This window comes from Lonchura striata, chromosome 6 (assembly GCF_046129695.1).
Source record: "Lonchura striata isolate bLonStr1 chromosome 6, bLonStr1.mat, whole genome shotgun sequence".
NCBI classification, from domain to species: Eukaryota; Metazoa; Chordata; class Aves; order Passeriformes; family Estrildidae; genus Lonchura; species Lonchura striata.
In genome coordinates this window covers 53,748,967-53,770,084 of record NC_134608.1, presented here as the reverse complement: position 1 = coordinate 53,770,084, position 21,118 = coordinate 53,748,967, and the positions used below count along the sequence as shown (strand labels likewise).

Genomic DNA, 21,118 nt, shown 5'->3' with positions numbered 1-21,118 from the left:
GAAAAAGGGATAGGCACAGGGAAGGAGAGATGCCAGCAGAACTATCTGGACCACAAACTCCACCCTGGAGGTCTCCCGTGAGGATCCCTGGCTCCAGGACCCTGCCACCAGCCCCCTCCTGGGTGTGGGACGCTCAGGGTGATTCCTGTTCCCAGGTGCACCATGGTGGAGGTGACAGTGACACCGCAGTCCTCGCTGGCCGACCGGCCAGTGCAGATCCGGGTGCGGGGACTGTCCCCATCCCAACTTGTCACCCTCCGGGCCTGGCTGAAGGACGAGCAGGGCGAGTGCTTCCAATCCCGCGCCTTTTTCCGCGCTGACGAAGCCGGAGAGGTGGATCCCGGGCTCCATGCTGCCCTGGGGGGCAGCTACTCCGGGGTCTGGCCCATGGGGCTCTTCTGGTTCCTGCAGCCCGACACCCTTTTCCGACGGCTGGTCAAGCGGGATGTGGCCGGCAGCCCCTTCCGCGTCCGGCTGGAGGTGTTCGACGGGCTCAGCATGGGCACGGATCCCCGGGAGCAGCCGCTGGGATCCTGCGAGGCTGAGCGGTGGTACGTGGGCCCCGGAGTGCAGCGAGTGCCCATCCGTGAGGGAAAGGTCCGTGGCGCCCTGTTCCTGCCTCCTGGTGAGCACTGGGGAGCGGGGAATTCCGGGATATCCAACCTCGGGACTTGCAGGATGCTTCTTTTGGGAGCCCTTTGGTGCCCAACCTTGGGAACCCTGGGATACCCAGCCATTATTCCCTTGGGATATTGAACCTTGGGATTCTGGGGATGCCAAACATCGGGACCCCTGGGGAACAACGTGGGGACTCCTGGGATGCTAAACCGTAAGATTCCTCAGTTTTCCAGCCCTGGAAGCCCTGGGATAACAAACCTCAGGGCCCCTGGGATACCCAAAGTTTGGATTCTTTGGTTGTCCAGCCTTGGGATCCTTGAGATCTCGAACCTTAGGATGCTGGGGTGCCCAGCCTCAGGACCCCCTGGATACTGGACCTTGTGCCCTCTGGGATGCCCAACCACGGAACCTCCGGGATGCAGGACAGTACTGGTGGCTCCCCATCCCTGACATTCTCCCTGTGTTCCCACAGGTCCAGGCCCCTTCCCCGGAGTCATCGACCTGTTTGGGGGTGCAGGGGGGCTGATCGAGTTCCGGGCAGGGCTCTTGGCCAGCCAGGGCTTTGCCGTGCTGGCCCTCGCCTTCTTCGCCTACGACGACCTGCCCCGAGTCCTGGCCCAGCTGGATCTGGAATATTTCGAGGAAGCGGCAGAGCTGCTCCTCCGGCATCCCAAGGTGAGTCCTGGAGTGTCATCCTGGTGAGCAGGATGTCCAGGTGACCGGGATAATGTCCTAGGGTTGTCCCGAGTGCCGGGAATGTCCCAGGAGCTGGGGGATATCCCATGAGGACATCCTTGTCCTGGCACCCAGGGCTGTCCCAGTAAATGTATTATCCCTGTGTATTATCCCAGCTGGCTCCATTTCCTCTTGCTTCAGGTCCGAGGCCCCGGCCTGGGCGTGGTGGGTGTCTCCAAAGGTGCAGAGGTGGCCTTGGCCATGGCCACCTTCCTGCCACAGGTGGTGGCCACGGTGTGGATCAACGGTACGAGCTTCCTGTATGGAAACCCGCTGCTCTACAAGGAGCTCCGCATCCCTGCCATCCCCTACTACACCGAGCGCGTCCTGTTCACCGAGGTGGGAGCCATGGACAACTCGGCCATCTTCCCCGACCCCCGGGATCCCGCCCACCGCGCCTCGGCCATCCCGGTGGAGAAGATCCGGGGAAAGGTATTGTTTGTGGTGGGAGAGGCCGACCGGAGCTTCAACAGCAAGCTCTTCGCCGAGCTGGCCCTGGCGCGGATGCCGCCGGAGAGCGGCCGGATCCTCTCCTATCCCGGCGCCGGGCACCTGATCGAGCCCCCCGGATCCCCCCTGTGCAGCAACTCCAGCATCCGGGGCACTCCCAGGCCGTTGGCGTGGGGGGGAGAGCCCCAGCCCCATGCCCGGGCCCAGGAGCATTCCTGGCAGGAGATCCTGCAGTTCTTGGAGCTCCATCTGGGGTCGGTCGCCGCCATGAAGCTGTGAGGGGTGGGGAAAAGGGCTTGGGATCACCGGGATTGTCACTGCGGGGAATAAAGTGTCACTGGTGGCTCCTGCCTGTGCTCCTGGGAGATGATGTGTGGGACAAAGGGTTGGACACAGATTTAGGGGATATATTGGAGATATTTGGGAGATACATCAGATATATGTTGGATACATGTGGGATATATATATGGGATATATATTGGACATGTGGGATAGATCTATTGTGTATATATATCAGATATATATTGGACATATATATATAGGATATATATTGGATACATATGGAACATATATAGGATACAGAACAGACAGCTCAGACATATATTGGACATATATAGCACATATATAAAATATATATTAGACATATCTATAATGTATCTAGGACATATATGGGGCACATATGGCCAATACCAGTCCAGCTGTGGCTCTGGGGACACACTGCTCTCTGCAGCTGCCCTCACTTCCAGAGGAGGTTGAAGGAACCACATCTAGCCCCTGGCTCCTCATGCCCTCCCACCAGGATCCTTGTGCTCCTGGGAGCTGGCATGACCCCATTCCCACACCCAGGGCATGGGACAGGGAGTGGCTGTGACCGTCACTGCGGGAAGGGTGGGGAGGGGTGTTGCTGTTTAATCCGCAGTAAAGATAAATCCCAGAAGGGAAACATGGGGAAAGGTAGGCAGAGGGAATGCATGTGGAGGACTTTGGATTGCCCTGTTGCACTGTCAGCAGGGTACAATCAGGGTGCAGCAGGGATTTGGGGTAACTGGCCTATTCCTTGTCCCTCAGACGTCACTGGGGCCATGCCAATGTGTCCCCTGGTCCCGTGGCTATTCCAGGAGTGGTGTGGCCAGAGGTCACCACTGTCCCCACTAGCTCTGGGGAGGTGGGCACACACCCGCCTCCTCTTTTCCCCCTGGATAACTTAATCCAGCTGGGCATCCCGCCTGGCACCAGTTCCATTCCCTGTTCACCGGGACAGCCTCCAAGTGTGGGATAAGCTTGGTTTGTCCCTGGTCACCGTGACACAGCCACAGGAGGTGACCACAGGGCTGGGGCACTGAGGTCACCGGCAGCACGGGAGCGAGGAGACCCGGGCAGGGCTCATCCCATGGAATCAGCTGATCCTGATCCCCCCTCCTCCCTGCATCCCAGCCATCCGGATATAAATCCACACCGCAGAGCCCCGTGCTCCGTCTGTGTCACCGCCATGGGACGGAGCTGCTCCTTCCTCCTGCTCCTCTTCCTCCTGTCCCCATGGCCCAGAGCCACCGTGGCACTCCTGCAGTACCGCTATGACTGTGGAGAGTTGGGAATGCAGCTCCTGGTCTTCCCATCCCATGGCCGTACTGTTCACTTCAAGGTTCTGGGTGAGTGAGGGGACTCCCTGGATCCCCTTGGGGTGCTGGATTTCTCTGGGATTCCCCTCAGTCCTGAAGTGTTTCCTGGTGATGGTATCCCAATGGGATGAGCCCAATGGCTTGGATGAGCTGCTGCTGCTGCCTGGGGGGTTTCCATGCATGTGTCACTTGCCCGTGTCCATGGTGTCCCCGCAGACGAGTTTGGCTCCCACTTTGACGTAGCCAACTGCTCCATCTGCCTCCACTGGCTGAATTCCAGGGAGGATGGTTCCGTCATCTTCTCCTCTGGTTACAAGGGCTGCCACGTCCTGTTCAAGGTGATGCTCCCGTCCCCTCTGCCGTCCCCTCCAGCAGGATGGGGGTGACTGTCCCTCGTGTCCCCCCGCAGGAGAACCGCTACGTCCTGCGGGTGCAGCTGGAGGAGCTGCTGTCCAGCGGGATCTCGGTCACCTCCTACGAGATCAACATGACCTGCCCCAAGCCAGGTGGCTCTGAGATGCTCCCAGATGGAAACCAGGAGAAGAGCCGGGACAGCGGAGTCCTGATCTCCCACACTGGCCTGCACCAGGTCTCCGAGTCCTCCCTTACCCTTACGGGATCCCACTTCACATCCCAAGATCATGTGGAGCAGGTTCACACCGTGGGACAGTACCAGCCCAGCTCAGTGCTTCCTGGGATCCAGCACCATTCCAGTCCACCCCACTCGGGGCTTCTGTCCCAGCCTGGTGGGGCTCATCCTGTCACCCAAATCCAGGGAAGCTTCTTTCGTCCAGCAGTGCAGCCCTCCCAACCCGGGGGGCAGAGTCAGCCAGGGAGTCTTCGCCCAGTGCTTGTATCCCAAAACCATCCCAGTTTGGCACATCACGGGAGTCAGACCCAGCCAGGGCACCTGCGTCCAGGGTCTGTATCCCAAAACCAGCCTGGGATGGTGCATCCTGTGGGCCAAAACCAACCAGGGATTCGCCCAGGGTCTGTATCCCAAAACCAGCCTGGGATGGTGCATCCTGTGGGTCAAAACCAACCAGGGATTCGCCCAGGGTCTGTATCCCAAAACCAGCCTGGGGGTCAAAACCAACCGGGGCAAATTCACCCACCGTTTGTATACCACAACCATCCTGGGGGTCAAAACCAACCAGGGATTCGCCCAGGGTCTGTATCCTACAACCAGCCTGGGGGTCAAAACCAACCAGGGCAACTCCGCCCACCGTTTGTATACCACAACCAGCCTGGGGGTCAAAACCAACCAGGGACTCGCCCAGGGTCTGTATCCCAAAACCAGCCTGGGATGATCTATCATGGGGGCCAAAACCAACCAGGTACTCGCCCAGGGTCTGTATCCCACAACCAGCCTGGCTTGACCTCCACTGGTGCCCAGACTCCAGCAGGATTCCTGCACCTGGGACCTCAGCCTCTAAACCAGCCAGGAATATCTCGTCCCAGTCATCACTCCAATTCCCAAACTGGGCTCCCAGGTCACACTGGGCTGCTCCATCCCGGCCATCCCAGCCCAGCTTTGGTGCACCCAGGACTCTCATCCTGGCCAGGTTTCATCAGCCCTGGACTCCAGGCTGAGCCGCAGCCAGGCCTGGGACGCCCCGGGCTGCAGCCCCAGCCTGGATTGCTGCATCCTGGGATTCACTCCCAGCCCAGCCTGCTGCAGTCCACAGCGCTCTTCTACCCCTCGCCAGGGGCAGGTAAGGCAGGCAGATGAGATGCTGGGACAAAGGGGAACGGCCTCAAGGTGCTTTTCCAACCCACATTCCATGCTATGTCCCCTCTCTGCTTCCCCCCAGGAACGCAGCTGACGCGGGAGCAGTGCCAGGTGCCGGCGGGCCGGATGCCGTGTGTGGCTCCACAGGGACGGGATGCATGTCTGCAGGCGGGATGCTGCTACGACGACATGGACCGGACCACACCCTGCTATTATGGGAATACCGGTAGGACACCCGGAGGCACGTCCCAAAATCCCTCCCTGGCGCCCGGAGAGGGTGTTCAAGGTGATGGAGCCCCTCCGTGGTATCGCAGCGACCGTGCAGTGCCTGCTGGAGGGACACTTTGTCCTGGTGGTCCCGCGGGGAATGGTGGCCCTGCCGTACAACCTGGACAGCGTGCGGCTGGCCAGCAGCCAGGCGGGATGCGAGCCCCTCCGCGTGTCCGAGGCCTTCGTCATGTTCCGCTTCCCGGTCACCCACTGTGGCACCACCGTCCAGGTAGGGCGGGAAAACCCCGGAGAACCCCCAGGTGGGCACGGTGGGGTCACTTCGGGATAGAAGTGCCCCCAGGATGCTCCCAGTCACTCCAAAACTTCACGATAAAGAACTCACCCCCATGCTGCCTCCTGTCTCAAATCCTGATCCGTGCCTCCCCCAGGATGTTTCCCATTCCAGTGTTCCCTACACAGGTGATTGAGGACATGCTGGTCTATGAGAACCAGCTGATCTCCACCATCGATGTCCAGGGATCCCGCCGTGGCTCCATCACTCGGGACAGCGTCTACATGTAAGGGAAGAGGGTGGAAAAATCGAGGCAGAGAGTCTGGATTCCCCCTTGCATCAAACCATCCCTCACTCCTGCCACGTTCCTGGTGGTGTCCCCACAACCTGGGCTGAGGGGGCTGATGGAAGATTTGGGAGTCTCCCATCTTTCTCTCCCTCCTTTCCCCAGTCTCCGAGCTCGGTGCATCTACAACTCCAGCGACCTCCTTCCCCTGGGAGTGGAGGTGGCCGTGCCCCCCACAGTTGCCCCCCTGGCCATGCCGGGCCCGCTGGGGCTCCAGCTGCGGATTGCTACCGGTGAGTGCTCCCCATCCCGCTCTCCATCCCGCTCCCCATCCCGCTCAACCCCTCCCAACATTCCCACAGATGAATCCTACAGCTCCTACCACGCCGTGGGTGACTTCCCCCTGGTGAGGGTGCTCCGGGACCCCATCTATGTGGAAGTCCGGCTGCTCGAGAAGACGGATCCCAACTTGGTGCTGGTGCTGCACCACTGCTGGGCCTCCCCTGGCTCCCATGCCACATCCCAGCCCCAGTGGCCCATCCTGGTGGAGGGGTGAGTGGAAAAAGATGGGAGGATGGAAGTGAGGGGATGTCACTGTGCTGACTGTCATTGTTTCCTGCCCAGGTGTCCCTTCCAAGGGGACAACTACAGGACACGGCTGATTCCAATGGGTCCGGCCTCTCCGGAGCTGCCCTTCCCCAGCCACTACCAGCGCTTTGTCATCTCCACCTTTGCCTTCGTGGAGCCCCCTGGAATGGCTGTGCTGGAGGGGGAGGTGAGGGGGATCCCCCTGAATCCATGTGTTGGGAATCTCTCATCCCAACATCTCCAAACCCACCCCAGCACTGACCTTGCTTGCAGCTGTCCAGTCTCTTCCTGTTGGGCAGCTCACGCTGCTTTTGGGAGGTTCCCCGAAGCTTGGGGATGATTTTTGGGGGTCTCTTCATGCCTGGGGACCCTTTTTGGGGATCCTCACTGGCATTCCTGTGGCTCCCAGGTGTACATCTCCTGCAGCGCCTCCGTGTGCCACCTGGCCCAGCCGGAGCCCTGCCGGCCCTCCTGCCAGCTGGGAGTGCCCTCACGTGAGTCTGGGAGCCTCCAGGGATTTTTGGAAGGCCTCTGCATGTCCCCCTCTTCCCAAGCCAACCTACTGCTCCCCACAGGAGCGCGGAGGTCTCCGGGGGACAGGAGGACAGGTGACAGCATGGGGACAGTCACGTCCCAGGGATGCCTTGTCTTTCCTGAGGTTCCCAAGAAACGGGGAACTCAGCAGAGAGGCTGAAGGGTGAGTGCCTTCTGCTCCCTAAAAACCCCTTCATCCCAAACACCCCTTCATCCCCCTAAGTTATCTCCTCGCCCTCTTCCTCCTCACAGCTCCAACCTCTACCTGGATGCTGTTGTGTTGGATGTCTCTGGGAAAGCTGGAAAAATAAAACCAGTGCAAAGCACGGCTCTAAGGGTGTTTTGTCCTTGGGATCAGAGGAAAGAGGGTCTCTCATCCCCATTCCCAAGCTGGCAGCAGCCACAGGCCACCCCCCCTGCCCCAAAATCCCACCCTGCTACAACCCAGTCCTTCACAGGAGCCTTTTCCAGCTAGGATGACAGGGAATAATTCTTTATTTCCATACTGAAACTAATTAACTGCTTACAAAACTGCACAGTCCTCCCTTCCCTCCCTCCTTCCACACATCCCGGCCTCAAACTTCCACCAGCACCGGGATTGGGGTTTTTTGTCAGACCAGTTACAAGCACAAAACAATCTAAAGGCAGAAAACACACAGAATTAGGGAAAAAAACTAAACAATAAATTCATGGAGCACAGGGAACGCAATGCCCGACTTCCCTTGTGCTGACACCTACAACAGGGGAGTTTGATAATCCCACCTGGATAATCCCACATTGGATATGCCCACCCACCTCCCACCCCGAATCCCAAAAAATGCCAGCCCCGCTTCCAGGGCTACAGGCTGTAGAACTTGAGGCTCCGATCCATGCCTGTGGAAGCGATGAACTTGGCATGGTGGCCAAAGGCCACTCCTGTGGTCAGACCACTGTGCTCTGGGGATGGAAAACAATTCATGGTCACAATTCCAAGTGGATTTTGACCCATTCCAACCCCAGCCACTTCCATGATTCCCACAATCCCTCACCTGTGAAGTGGAGGATCTCTGTCCACTGCTTGCAGATGTAGATCTGGACATCGGTCCCGCCCAGTGCCAGATAGGTCCCGCTCTGGTCGAAAATCAGGGATTTCACCTGCGGAGAAGAATCACAACGAGGCGCTGAAAAAAGCTCCAAATGGCCTTTCTGGGATACCACAACCCCTGGAACAGAGACGCTGTGGGGAAAAAAGGGACATGACGCACCTCAAAGTTGTTATCCAACTGCAATGTCTTGAAGTTCTTGAGCTTCCTCAAATCCCACAGCTTGACCGAGGAGTCGTCGGCTGCCGTGGCCAGGTAGTACCCGTTCTCGGAAAAGGCGATGCTGGTGATGGGGCCGGAGTGTCCAGGGAAGTTGGCCACATTGGTGCGTTCCTGGGGACAAGGCGGTCAGAGGGAATCACAGTGCCGGGCTATGGCATCGTTCCCAACCGCCCTGTGTGGTCACGGTGTCACCAGTGGCTGCCCTGCAGCTGGAATCTTGGGATTTTTGGAGAAACTTCCAAAAACATTCCTCAAAGTCCTGCTCCTTGGACTGATCCCCAAGCCAAGCTCAGACAACCCCAAACCCCTGTTCCCGCACATTCCCATTCAGCCCTTACCTTCAGATCCCAGATCTTGATTTGGGAATCCATCGTTCCCGTCCCAAAAATGAGCCCGTCCGGGTGGAACTGGGCACAGGTGAGAGCTGCGGAGACAGCAGGAGAATCAGATGCTTAGGAAGACTCAGAGAGCTGGGAAGACTCCCAATAGTGTTGGGAAGATTTGGAAGGCTCAGGAGGGTTGGGAAGATACAGGGAGTTGGGAATATTTTGTGAGCTAGTAACACTCAAGAAGGTTGATGAGATTGGAAGGGTTGGGAAGACTCAGGAAGGTTGGGAAGGCTACCATGCCCACCCCCAAAGGAGCTCTCATGAACTCCAGGAGCCAAGGGATGCCTGGAATGGGGATAATCAATTCCAAAGCTTACCACATCCAGAGCTCTCATCTGTCACCTTGGTGAGGACACGGCCTGTCTGGATATCCGAGAAAGCCCAGTACTGGGAGAGAGGAAGAGCGTTGGATACAGGAGGGGCGGGAAGCAAAGGTGGGATGTGTGGGATGGGGAGGGATTCACCTGGTCATCCGAGGAGCTGAGCAGGTAATCACCCGTGGCGTGGAGGCTGAGCCCGGTCACGGAGCCCTCGTGGGCACGGACCACCTGGACACAGGAGGCGTTGGGAACGGACCAGATCCGGATCGTGGCGTCGGGAGAAGCCGAGAACACCAAGTCCTACACAAGGAGAACACCAGAAGGTTCACACGGGAAGAATTCACCTCTGCGAGAGCTCCCAGCAGGAGATTCCACCAGAGGAGGGTCCTGATACCCAGATCTGAGGAATCCTGGAAGTGAGGAAAGAGCCAGACGCACCTGGGATGGGTGGAAGACGACGCTGGTGACTTTCTTGGTGTGGCCCTTGAGCGTGGCCAGGATCTGCTCCGAGCTCTTGTCGAACACGATGACGTTTTTGTCGGCTCCACCTGGAAAACCGAGCGGGAAGCGCTGGGATGGGAGTGCAGGGCCAAGCAACTCCAAATCCACCTGCCTTATGTCCCTTGTGCCCCTTCAAACTCCCAAAAACACAGAGAAGGAGACCCACTCTCAAGTGGGAAACCCCCAGGAAAGCTCCCTTACCAGTGAGGATCTTGTTGGTGTCGGAAGGACACAGATCCAAGGCAAGAATTCCTGGGATGCTGGCACTGTGCAGCCCCTATGTGAGAGAGGAGAACTCCAAATTAATGCCACGAGCAGCAAAACATCCCACGAGGAATCAAAAAGGGATTCCCAGCTCCACGTAGGAGTTTCCCAGTCCTTTCCCATCCCGGCACTCACCACGTGTGAGGCCACCTGCCGGTACTTGCTGAGCTCCTCCGGCTTCACCAGCTCCTCCGGGACCGTCTTGCCCCTCTGGAAAATACAGGGATAAACATCAGCCTTGGCTGGAGCACGGCACATCCCAGCTCCCTCCAAATCCTTGGGTAAGTCCACTCACCTTCTTACGCTCCGTGGTCAGCACCGTGGCCTTGTCTTGGAGCTGGAAAACAAGAGGAGGGTGGGCACAGACCGGGAATTCTGCGATGGGAAGGTGGAGAGGGCAACACGCGGAAGGCTGTCCCTACCTTCTGGATGATCTCCGGCGTCATTCCCGCCAGCTCTCCCAGATCCATGGCCTCGCCAGCGCCCTGTGTGGCACAGAGGGAAGAGACGTGCAGAGAGGGAATGCGGGAGCAGTGAGTGGGAAAAGGGTTGGGAATGAAAGGGAAAAGGACCAGGATGGGGAGCAGGAACTCACGGCCACGTTGGGCTGCGCTGACGGCACCGCCTGGGGCACGATGAGCCCGGCCTGAGGCTTCAGTGTGGCCAGAGCTGCAAAAACACAACAGCTTTAAAGGAAAACCGGGATACAGCACTTCCCAGCACCCCTTCCCAGGAACGCCACGCGTCTGTGTCACCTTCTCTGGCGGCAGTGACCTCCTTGGTGAGGCGGGCGATGACCCTGCAGGCAGCATCGTGCTGGTACAGGGCGTGGGACAGCTCCTGGCGCGTGGTCTGCAGCTGCTGGCGCAGCGTGAAGCTGTGCAGCATCACGGCGTCCTGCCGGGGAGCACCCGAGTCAGCCAGGGAGCGGCGGGACCCCGGCCCCGGCAGCCCCCCCGGCACTCACCCACTCGTCCTGCAGGGCTTTCAGGATGGCCGGGATGCTGGTGGCCGAGGGGGGCTTGGGCCGGATCGGGTGGGCGACTGGAAGAAAGATGGACACGTCACCCGCGTCCCCGATATCCCTACGGATCACCGCGTTCCCATCCCTCACCTTTCCCGTTCCACCATCCCTCCTTTACCCTCTCCTTCCCAGCCTCCACAGCCGAGTTTGGCATCTCAGCCCCAGCTCAGCAAACCCCAAAGCGCCTCGGGCGCCGCCATTCCCGCCCCCGGGAGAGCCGCTCTTCCCGGGAGAGCTTTTCCCACTCCCGTTCCCAATCCCGGCACCTTTGATGTCGATGAGCTGTTCCTCGGACAGCGGCTGGTTGTTGACGGGGTCGGTGCCGTTCTCCGCGATGTACTTCTCGATCAGCCGCCGCTCGTACACGTGGTTGGACACCGGCGACACACACGGGTGCTCCGGGACCTCGTTGGAAACTGAGGGCGAAAGGGAACGGCGGGATGGGACGGGAACGGGGGCTTGGGAACTCCCAGCCCGGTGATCCCCCGGTGACCCCGGCTGGGATCCCCCATTCGGTAACTCTCGCCCCGCCGCACTCACTGGAGCAGATGAGCGCCATGGCGGAGGCCGGGCGGTCGCGGCGCTCCGGTTACGGCCCCGCTGCCCTTCCGAGGCTGTTTCCGGTTCTCCTTTCCGGTCCGGGGTCCCGGTTCCGGTTCCGGTTGGCGCGCGCGGCCCCCGCGCCGCTCCCGAGCGCTCACGCGGGCGCCGCCGCCGGAACCGGAAGCGCTCCAGGCATCCCCCGCGCTCCCCCCTTCCCCGCCGGCGGGAACGGCGCTTCCCGGCGTGCACCGCGCGCCGCCGCCCGCCTGCGGCTGTTGCCATGGTGACGGCGTTCCCGGCACGCCCCGCGGCGGCCCCGGGGACTACAGCTCCCGGCGTGCCCCGCGGCCGAGCCGAGGGAAGCCCCGGTGAGGGGGGGTCGGGGGGGACCCCGGGGTGGGGGCTGGAATTCGGGGAAAATCGGGGGAAATTCGGGGAAAGTGGGGGGGAAATGGAGGGGAAATGGGCGGGGGGGGGCTCCAGGAGGGGATAGGCGGGATGAGGGAGCCGCGGTGGGGGTTCCTGGGGGGATCCCGGGGGAATCCTGAGAGGTGGGGGGGGACAGTGGGAGGTGGGTACAGAGGGGCCTGGGGGGATCCTGGGGGGATCAGAGGGATCCCAGAGACCGCGGAGATGTGGGTGGGGTGCGCACAGAGGGATTTGGGGAGCCAGTGGGCGCTGGGGAGATCCAGGGAGGATTGGGGGGATTTTGGGGATCGCGAAGGGTGGAGGGCCCTGAGGGGGGGCGGGCACAGGGGCGATCGGGGGTTCCAGGGGAATGGGGGAACTGGGCGGGGCTGGGCACACTGGGACTGGGGGGATCCCGGGGGGATTGGGGAGAAGTGGGGAGCACGGGGGGGTCTCAGGAGTGGCAATGGTGGCGGTGTCCCATCCCGGAGCACCCCGCTCCCTCCTTTGGGAAGGACTGCCCCCCCTTCCCAGCCAGGCCCGGCGCCCTTGGCTGTGTCCCGCTGACTTGTCAATCCCAAAAATAGCCGGGACAGCCAGGCCTGTGCTGGGGGGGGGCATGGAACTGGGCTCTGGGGCCTCCAGCCTCCCCTCCTGCCTGGGGAACCCCAAAACCAGCAAGTGGACTCCAAAACCAGCAGGGTTTTCCCCTCCCAGCACCCCCACATCTCTCTTTCCCCACAGATCCCGGGTTCCAGGATGGGGAGTGCCGTGGGGCACCGGGCCCTGCTGGCCCTGCTGCTGTGGATCCCATTCCTCATGGGATCAGTGGGGGATGGAGCCAAGGATGGCCAGGAGGGATTCCGGGGACACGTCACCACCTCCGATGACCTGCTGCTCCGGCTGGGAAGATCCACTTGGGACACCCTGGAGAGCTGGGTGGGACGCCAGCCCCTGCAGATGGTGGCGGAGGTGGGATCCTGATTCCCAACCCTTCCCTGGAGTTCCTCGTGCAGGGACATGGGGGGGGTCTACATTTTCTTTTCCTGCTTCCTTATCCCACCATCTTTCCCCACAGAGCCTCTCCACCGCCCTCTGGATCCTTTCCTCTGGGATCTCAGCAGCCCTGACCACACTCTGTGGGATCCTGGGGGATCTCCTGGCCACTTCCAGCATCAATGGTGAGTGGGACTCACCCCGTGGGATGGCTCTGGCCCCCATTCCTGGTGCCACCGCCATAGCTGACTCCCAGCTCCCATTCCCAGGCCACCGGCTGGTCCGAGCGGCAGCGCTATCTCCCGGAGAAGTCCAGAGGGTGCTGCTGTGGGCAATGGTCGCTCTGGTGGGATCCTGGATGCTAGCCCGGCTTCGAGGGCTGCTGCTCCCACTGCTCCGGGGGCTGAAGCTTTTCTTTTTCCTCGGCGCCTTCCTGCATGTGGCCGCTTCCCAGGAGAGCCCCACGGTGCAGGCGGGAATGCTGGTGGGCCTGTGGGTGCTCTACACCTTCCTGGGCAGCCTGGTGGCAGCCCCGGATCCCAGCACCCGGCTGGATGCGGCCGTCAAGAGCCTGGAGTGGAAGGTGGAGGAGCTGCGGCGGCGCCAGAAGTTCGGGGGGCCCCGGAACCGGGAGGATTGAGGCCCCCTAAAGCTTGCTCAGAGCTTGGCTCCGTCATCCTAAGCATCCCAAGCGTGTGTCCCCCCGCTCCACTGAGCCCCCCGCACCCCCTCCTCTGCTTTCCGGTTCTCCCAGGGTCCTGGGAGCGCCCCATCCATCTGGGAGGGGCCCAAAAATCAGGGGCTGTGCCTTGCCACATGTGCCACAAGTGCCTTCACCCCAAAAGCCAGCCAGCCACGCACCCCAAATGTGGGAGAGGAGCTCCCACATTCCCTGCTCGCCAGGGATGTTGTCCCAGCCGGCTTGGGGTGCAGAGGGGATCCCATTCCCCATCCCGGGGGTTCTGCTTGTTTTGGGGTCCCCCCACTGTCAGGTTTTGGGTTTTCAAGCTGCTTTTTAAACGGTTTTGATAATGTGGTTTGGAATAAAGAGGGATTTATCCGGCCTGGCCCCGCTGCTTTCCCATGGGAAGGGGGTCAGGCCTCAGAGCTGGCCCCCCAGTCCATTTGGGGTGGGAAGGGAGGAGGAGGAAGAGCAAGAGGAGGAGGAGGAAGAGGAGGGTGGTTTGTCCATGCCAGGATCCCACTGCCCTCCAGCTGCTCCTGCTGTGCTTCCCGCTGGCTCTGTGCCCCTTGCCATGGATGTCCTTATCCTTCCCATGTCCCCGGTATCCCTGGTGGAAGAGGGGAAGATGGATGGCAGCTGAGGGAAGAATTCCCAACCCTCCTGCTCTGCTCCATGGGTCTCCCTGTGGCTTGGGGTGTCCGGTGCTGGGTGGGGCTGGGAATGGGATGAGGAGCAGGGATTGGCATGGGGATGAGGAAGAGGAGCAGAGATGGGGATAGGGAGTGGGATGAGGGTCAGAATGGGGAGCAGGGATGGGAATGGGGAGCAGGAGGGGGAGCAGGGATGGGAATAGGGCGTAGGATGGGATGTGGTTCGGGCTGTGGAGCAGGAGCCAGAGCCCCGGGCACGGCCGGGCTTTAGGACCCGGCGGGACAAGGCGGCGCCGGTGCCGGTCCCGCCCCGGCCCCATTGTCTCGGCGCGGGGGCGGAGGGACGGGAGGCACCGGCGGAGCGACAGGAGGCACCGGCGGCACCGGTACCGCCGGCACCGGCGGAGGGACCGAGCCCTCCGGCCATGGCCTCGGCGCCCCGGCTGGCGCTGCTGGCCGCCGCCCTGCTCTGCGCCCCGGGTAAGTGGGAACGGCACCGAGAACGGCATCGGGAACGGCAGCTGGCATCGGGAACGGCACCGGGCACCGACCCCGACCCGCTCCGCACCCCTCCCGCCGTCCTGCCGGGATTCGCTCCCGCGTGGTTCCGCAGCCCGGGTCGATTCTCTCCTTTCCCCACGTTCGAGGTCCCTCCGTTCCGCCAGGATCCCGGGAGCCGGGGCAACCTCACCCCCTCCTTCTCCGCGTTCCCCGGGATCCACGTCCCCCATTCTGCGGGGATCCGTGCCCCCTCCCCCGCCTGGGATCCCGAGGGGGTCACCCAGGCAACGTGGGATCCGCTGGGATCTCGAGGGGGGATTCTCCTCCCAGTCCCCACGGGAACCCGCCGCCCGAGGGACTCCCCCCCGCATCCCGGGATCTGCCTGGCTTCTCCCCGCACACCTGATCCCCTAGGTGGGATCAAATCCCAGCCGTGAGGAAGCCCTGCATGGGCATCCAGGTGGGATCTGCTCCCTGTAATGAGGGATCCCTTTGATCTGGGCACCATGAGGACACCATGAACCTGGATCCCACCCTGCAGGACACGGTGCCAACGCTCTTCCCAGTGGGGAGTGCATTCCCACAGGGAACAGCCAGGACTGGGGGAACCGAGTGGCCCCCCCAGTCCTGATGCAGGGATGGGATAACCCTGGGATAACCATGGCAGGGGTGACCTCAGAATGAGGTGGCCCAGGCAAGGGGTGACCCTGTGTGCTGCTGCAAAGGTGGGCACAAAGACCCCCACCTGCCACTCTTGTGCATTCCCATTCCCACTGTGTCCCTGCGGGATGTGACACGTCCTTGTCCCTGCAGTGAGGGGTGACGGGGAGCCCCCGGATCCCGTGTTCCTGCCGGCGGAGCTGGAGGTCCTTGGAGTGCCCGAGTCCTACCGGCTGCAGAGGGTGGATCAGGACGTGGCACCCAACTCTTCCCTGCACACCCGCTCCGAGACATTCCTGCTGCTTCGTGCTGGATCCCAGGCCCTGGTCCAGGCCACCTATGCCCCGTTCAGCATCCGCCAGGTAACCAGGACTCCTGTGTTCCCTGGGCCACCCCAGGGTGTCCCGGCCCCCACCACCATCCCGGTGTCCTTACAGGAGGTGTCCATGGAGAGCCCCCCCGGCTCAGCAGCTTGGGCCATCCGCGCCGTGTCCCTGGAGAGCTCTGTGTCCCCTGCTGAGCCAGTGGCACGTGTCCTCTTCCATCTGCACGGGCCCGACTGGATGGCTGGGAAGCAGGATCATGCCGGGACTCTGAATGATCCCAAGGACTGGGACCATCCCGGCGTCTGGGATCACCCTGAAGTCCGAGACCACCCTGGGGTCCAGGATCACCCCAGGAACCAGGATCACACTGGGGATCGTGACCACCCCAGGGACCAGGACCACCCTGAGCAGCAGGACCACCATAGAGTCCGGGATCACCCCAAGGACTGGCATCACCCCAAAGACCAGCACTACCCTGGGATCCACAATCACCCCAAGTACTGGGACCACCTCAAGGACCAGGACCACCGTGAGCAGCAGGATCACCCTGGGAGCTGGGATTCTTCAAGGGATTGGGATCACTCCAGAGCTCAGGATCTCCCCTGTGTCACCCTCCACGCTCACCACCACGGGCGGGTGGCCCGGGGGACATGTCGTCTGCAGGTCAGTGCCACCCTGGGGCCCCTGGGGACCCACATCTCCCCCCCAGCCTAATCCCAGGACCCCCTTTCCCCTGCAGACCCCACTGGGCGTGTGCGTGGTGGAGCTGGAGATCCCTCCACGCTGGTTCTCCCTGGGATCCCTCCATTCCCACCGGAGCCGCCGGCGGGATTCCGACCCCGTGGAGCCTCCAGAGCGCCCAGAACCGGCTGAGCTGCACTACAGCGTGGGGGAGTGCGGGGGTCGGGAGCGGGAGGCTCCCAGATTCCTGGGAACGCTGGAATTGCGGGCAGGAGAGCCAGAACAGCGGCAGGAGGTGAGGCTGGATGAGAAGGTGCTGCTGAGTGTCCCCAATGTCCCCCTGCGGCCCGGGCAGCGCTTCACGGCCACCATCGCCCTGCGCCACAACTTCACCGCCAACAGCCTGACCCTGAGGTGAGAGCGGGGACAGCGGGACAGTGTGGGACTCTATGTGAAAGTGTGTGACAGCGTGTGGAAGTGTGTGACCGCGAGTGACTGACACTGTGTGCCAGTCTGTGACATTGTGTGGCAATTTGTGCAGTATGTGAACATTTGATACCATGCGCACTGAGTGACATTGTGTGACAGTGTGACTGTGACACAGTGTGATACCAGCTGACAGGATCTGATACTGTGTGACATTGTGTGACTGTGAGTGACACTGAGTGATTGTGAGTGACACTGTGGGACACTGTCTTACACCACCTGACATGGTGTGACACTATTTAACAATGTGTGACATTTTGGGGCATTGTGTGACACCGTCTGACAGTGTGTGACACTGTGTAACACTGTGTGCTCCCACAGGATCAAGGCCAAGAAGGGCCTGCAGGTGGTCTCCGCCCATCCCACAATTCCCAGTGCCTGGAGCGTGCACCTGGAGCGTTCCCGTGGTCCCAAGCACTCCACGGCCGTGGTGACCTGCCGGCGGCTCGGGGACGTCCCTGCCAACTCTGACAGCTCCAGGTAGGGAATATCCCAATACCCCCACCCCGGTGGGAATTACGGGTTGTTCCACCCTGATCCCAGTGCGGTGATGCAGGGTGTCCGAGCCGGCCACGTTCCTACACCTGGATGTGGCAGTGGAAAACGGGACGGGGGGGCTGGCACCAGCGCGGCCCCTCACGTGGCAGGTGGAGTATCCCGGCCAGGATCCCGAGGCACAGAAGGACAAACTGGTCTGGGAAATCCAGGTGTCGGAGCGGGATGTCCGTGCCCTTGTCCCACTGGTGCAGGTGGGTGTCCCCATCCCATTCTAGCCCTCCATCCTGTGGGATGCTCCCCTCATCCCGCTGTACTTCCAGGAGCTGGAGATCCTGAACACGGCGCCACTGACCGGGATCCCCCGCGTTATCCCGGTCAAACTGGTGGCTGTGGAAGCGGGGGGTGGAGTGTCCGAGCTCACGGATCCCGTAGGATGCGAATCCGCTGACAAGCAAGTGCTGCAGGTGAGTCCTGCTATCCTCTTGTCATCCCGCCTCACCCTGGGAGATTCCCATGGAATTCCGCGTGCCCTTGCAGGTGTCGGATTCCTGCGACCTGGTGTTCGTGGGGGGCAAGGAGAGCCGAGGGGCACGGGGGGCCCGCGTGGATTTCTGGGTGCGCCGGCTGCGGGCAGAGCTGAGCTTCTCCGTCTGGGCTCCGCTGCTTCCGCTCCGTGTCCAGCTGGGAGATCCCATCCTGGAGCAGCTGCGTGGCTGGAGACTGCCTGGCGGGCCTGACAGGTGAGGCCTACAGAATGGGATGGTGAGAAAAGGGGGAGACGGGAATGGAGCCAGGACCTAACATGTGGGGATGCATCAGTGAGCCCCCAGAAACACTCCTGTGTCCCAGGATTCTTGTCACCCTGTCCTGCCGTCCCTGTTCCCCTGCCCCTGGGGAACCTCTTGTCACTCATCCTGGGACTCTTGTCACCCTGTCCTTGTCCCCTGTCCCCAGTGCCGTGGTGGAGTCTGAGGACCCCGCAGAGGAGCCGGAGCGGCGGGCGCGCGGCTGCCGGCCCCAGTTCCAGCGTACGGGGCTCCGTGTCCTAGCACACTTTGTGGCCCACCCCCTGGATGGTGGCCGTCACCTGTCCTACCTGCCTGGCCCTGAGTGGCTCCTGGATGTCACCCACCTGGTGGCTGCCCGGACCCGTGTTCAGGATCCCCGTGTGGCCTCACTGGAAGCGGGGGCTGTGGTGGTGGGCCGGGAGCCTGGAGTCACCTCTGTGGAGGTAAATGGGGGAGGTGTTTGGGGGACCCTGGGAAGATTTGTGGGTGTGGGAACATTGCAGGGATGGAGCTGGGGGACTGGAAATGATCCCAGTAGCAGCTGGGCAGGATACAGGGAGAGAGGGAACTGAGGAGCTGGAAGGGCTGGCACAGGATGGGAAGAGGAAATAGCGGCCGTGAGGAATGTTGGGGGACTCACAAGCTGCTTCCAGGTGCGCTCCCCGCTCTCTGACTCCATCCTGGGGGAGCAGATGCTAGTGGTTTCTGAGGAGAAGGTGACGGTGACAGAGCTCCACGCCCAGGTGGTGGCTGGGCTCTCCTTATCCCTGCGGACACAGCCGGATCATCCTGCTGTGATCACCGCCACCGTCCTGGGGACACCCACGCTACGGGCCCTCAAGCAGGTGAGATGGGTGGGGAGTGACCTCAGTTGCCCCGGTGTCCCCCAAACCTCTGCCATCCCGCTTGTCATCCTGCCAGGAAGCGACCCTGTCCATCTGGTTGTCCTTCTCCGACCACACGCTGGCCCCGCTGGAGCTCTACGGGTGGCACGACGTGGCCTTGACCGTGACGTCCCTCGACCGCGCCGTCGCCACAGTCAGGGGCTCCCCTGGGGTCCCCGCTGCCCACCCATGGGTGGTGGCCGAGGGGCCGGGCCGGGGGGCCCTGCTCCAGCTCAGCCTGCACCCCTCGGATGTGTGCCGGCGTGGCCGGCACCGCGCGGCCGCCCTGGCCACCGGCAGCGCCTGGCTCGAGGTGGGGGTCCCCTCTCCCGGGAGCCCCCGGCCCTTCCCGCGGGCTGAGGGTGCCATGTCCGGGGAAGCGGTGACCGTGGGACAGAGGGACCCCGCGGGCGTGGGGCCAGCAGCCACCAAGCTCCAGGGGTCTTCCTCGGAGGAGGATGAGGAGGAAGGCTACGGACGCAACCGTGCCGGCACGGAAGAGGAGGAGGAGGAAGAGGAGGAGGAGATGGTGAAGGCTCCGGAGCGGGTGACTGACCTGGAAATCGGGATGTACGTGCTCTTGGGAGTCTTCTGCCTCGCCATCTTCATCTTCCTCGTCAACTGCATCTTCTTCGTGCTCCGCTACCAGCAGAAGGAGCTGCCCGAGCCGGGCGGGGCCCCCTCGGCCCCGCAGCCCCACAACTGGGTGTGGCTGGGCACCGACCAGGAGGAGCTGAGCCGGCAGCTGGATCGGCAGCAGCTGGATCGGCAGCAGCCGGATCGCCGGCAGCCGGAACCCCCGGCATCCCCGGGCCCCCCGTGTGGCTGCGGGGGCCCCCCGGGCTCCAGCGAGGACGGGGCTCCCCCCGGCTCCCCGGCCCCCGGCGCGCCGCCGCCCCGCAAGGAGGGATCGGCTCCAGGCGGCGGCCGCAGGAAGCGGGTGGAGTTTGTCACCTTTGGCCCCCCCCGTGTCCCCGAGGAGCCCCCCCCGGCCACCCCCCACGTCCAGTCTATCCTAGTGGCCAGCGAGGACGACATCCGCTGGGTGTGCGAGGACATGGGGCTGCGGGATCCCGAGGAGCTCCGGAGCTACATGGAGAGGATCCGCGGCAGCTCCTGACCCCGAGGGGTGACTCCCGGACCCCCCAATTCCCGGGCAAACCAGTAAGGGCCCGACCTCCTCCCCGTGCCGTGCTGGGGGGACACCGACCCCCCTTCCCAGCGGGATGGGCCAGGGACCACTGGTGGCCTCCTGGGACCACCCCGAGATGCCCACAGAGGGTGAGGGGGGGTTTCCCAGCCCTATCCTTACTGGGGCGGGATCCCGGTGGCACCGGAGAGGAATTTGGGATGCTCTTACTGCTTTGGGTCTCATTGCGACATGGTGTTCATAGTGGTGATGATGATGGTGGTGATGATTCCTGTGGTCTGATCCCGGGGGGGATCCTGTGTCCCCCCCACTCTCACCCCGGCCACGCATCCGTTTTGTACACATTTTTTATCGGGAATGCCCGGGAAGGGGCTGCCAGGGACTAGTATTTATGGAAAATTTTTAATTCTGACGTTGTTACAAAATTAAAGTATTTAAAAAAACAATTGGGATTCTCCTCCATGCCATCTCCTCTGATCCTGACACCGGGTCCCACCCTGCCCCCATGGCAGTGCCAGGCTCCTGGGAATGGGCACGTGCCCTTGACCTTGGCTCCACGTGGGAGTTGGTCACGGGATTGGATCCAAGGCTGGGCCTGGCTGTGGCCCAGCTGGGGTCACCTTGGGATAAGGGATCTCCTTGCTCCCTCTCCTGCCATCCTCCTCCTCCCCCTTTCCAACCCCAACACCAGCCTGGTACTGCATGTCCTCCCCATGGCCAGTCCCCGACATTCCCAAATGTCCCCTCAGCACCTCCCTTTATTGAGGGATGCCATGGGAATTCCCACTCTTCCAGCTTCCCAGTAAGTCCCAACAATCCCAAGACACCTGGGTAACAGCAGGAGATCCCCCACCCCATCCCCCTGCTCCCAGCTTCCCCAGACTTCCCCAAACCCCGTTGAGATGGGCTGGCTGGAGTCCTGTCCCAGCTTCCCAGCATTCTGGATCCCTAGGTGTTGAGCTGGACCCCAGCCCTCACCCACGGTGGGGATCAATA

General features: G+C 62.0%; 5 protein-coding genes across 5 annotated transcripts; 4 read left to right on the top strand and 1 right to left on the bottom strand.

Annotated features, from left to right (window-relative positions):
• The first annotated feature begins 155 nt into the window (after positions 1 to 155).
• On the top strand, positions 156 to 2,153 carry LOC110485078 (acyl-coenzyme A amino acid N-acyltransferase 2). The gene is made up of 3 exons (XM_021556123.3): positions 156 to 625; positions 1,091 to 1,293; positions 1,495 to 2,153. Exons 1-3 carry the CDS (start codon positions 163 to 165, stop codon positions 2,080 to 2,082), a joined length of 1,254 nt encoding a protein of 417 aa, XP_021411798.2. The 5' UTR covers positions 156 to 162; the 3' UTR covers positions 2,083 to 2,153.
• Positions 2,154 to 3,292: 1,139 nt separating this feature from the next.
• ZP1 (zona pellucida glycoprotein 1) lies at positions 3,293 to 7,224 on the top strand. The gene is made up of 12 exons (XM_077784329.1): positions 3,293 to 3,452; positions 3,639 to 3,760; positions 3,832 to 4,425; positions 4,552 to 5,137; positions 5,237 to 5,380; positions 5,469 to 5,653; positions 5,845 to 5,942; positions 6,108 to 6,235; positions 6,305 to 6,494; positions 6,567 to 6,717; positions 6,940 to 7,024; positions 7,106 to 7,224. Exons 1-12 carry the CDS (start codon positions 3,293 to 3,295, stop codon positions 7,222 to 7,224), a joined length of 2,562 nt encoding a protein of 853 aa, XP_077640455.1.
• A 317-nt stretch (positions 7,225 to 7,541) lies between these two features.
• PRPF19 (pre-mRNA processing factor 19) lies at positions 7,542 to 11,646 on the bottom strand. Its single transcript, XM_021555945.3, has 16 exons — positions 11,407 to 11,646; positions 11,133 to 11,282; positions 10,810 to 10,886; positions 10,598 to 10,739; positions 10,438 to 10,511; positions 10,265 to 10,327; positions 10,138 to 10,179; positions 9,978 to 10,052; positions 9,780 to 9,855; positions 9,516 to 9,625; positions 9,222 to 9,377; positions 9,075 to 9,144; positions 8,707 to 8,792; positions 8,309 to 8,479; positions 8,093 to 8,198; positions 7,542 to 8,000 (listed from the first exon to the last, which is right to left on the bottom strand). Exons 1-16 carry the CDS (start codon positions 11,423 to 11,425, stop codon positions 7,903 to 7,905), a joined length of 1,515 nt encoding a protein of 504 aa, XP_021411620.1. The 5' UTR covers positions 11,426 to 11,646; the 3' UTR covers positions 7,542 to 7,902.
• Positions 11,647 to 11,689: 43 nt separating this feature from the next.
• TMEM109 (transmembrane protein 109) lies at positions 11,690 to 13,876 on the top strand. The gene is made up of 4 exons (XM_031505103.2): positions 11,690 to 11,765; positions 12,560 to 12,789; positions 12,896 to 12,998; positions 13,083 to 13,876. Exons 1-4 carry the CDS (start codon positions 11,690 to 11,692, stop codon positions 13,451 to 13,453), a joined length of 780 nt encoding a protein of 259 aa, XP_031360963.2. The 3' UTR covers positions 13,454 to 13,876.
• Positions 13,877 to 14,497: 621 nt separating this feature from the next.
• TMEM132A (transmembrane protein 132A) lies at positions 14,498 to 20,568 on the top strand. Its single transcript, XM_031504873.2, has 11 exons — positions 14,498 to 14,628; positions 15,463 to 15,671; positions 15,747 to 16,298; positions 16,375 to 16,730; positions 17,124 to 17,282; positions 17,359 to 17,551; positions 17,621 to 17,764; positions 17,838 to 18,040; positions 18,255 to 18,531; positions 18,742 to 18,933; positions 19,010 to 20,568. Exons 1-11 carry the CDS (start codon positions 14,574 to 14,576, stop codon positions 20,090 to 20,092), a joined length of 3,423 nt encoding a protein of 1,140 aa, XP_031360733.2. The 5' UTR covers positions 14,498 to 14,573; the 3' UTR covers positions 20,093 to 20,568.
• Positions 20,569 to 21,118: the final 550 nt, after the last annotated feature.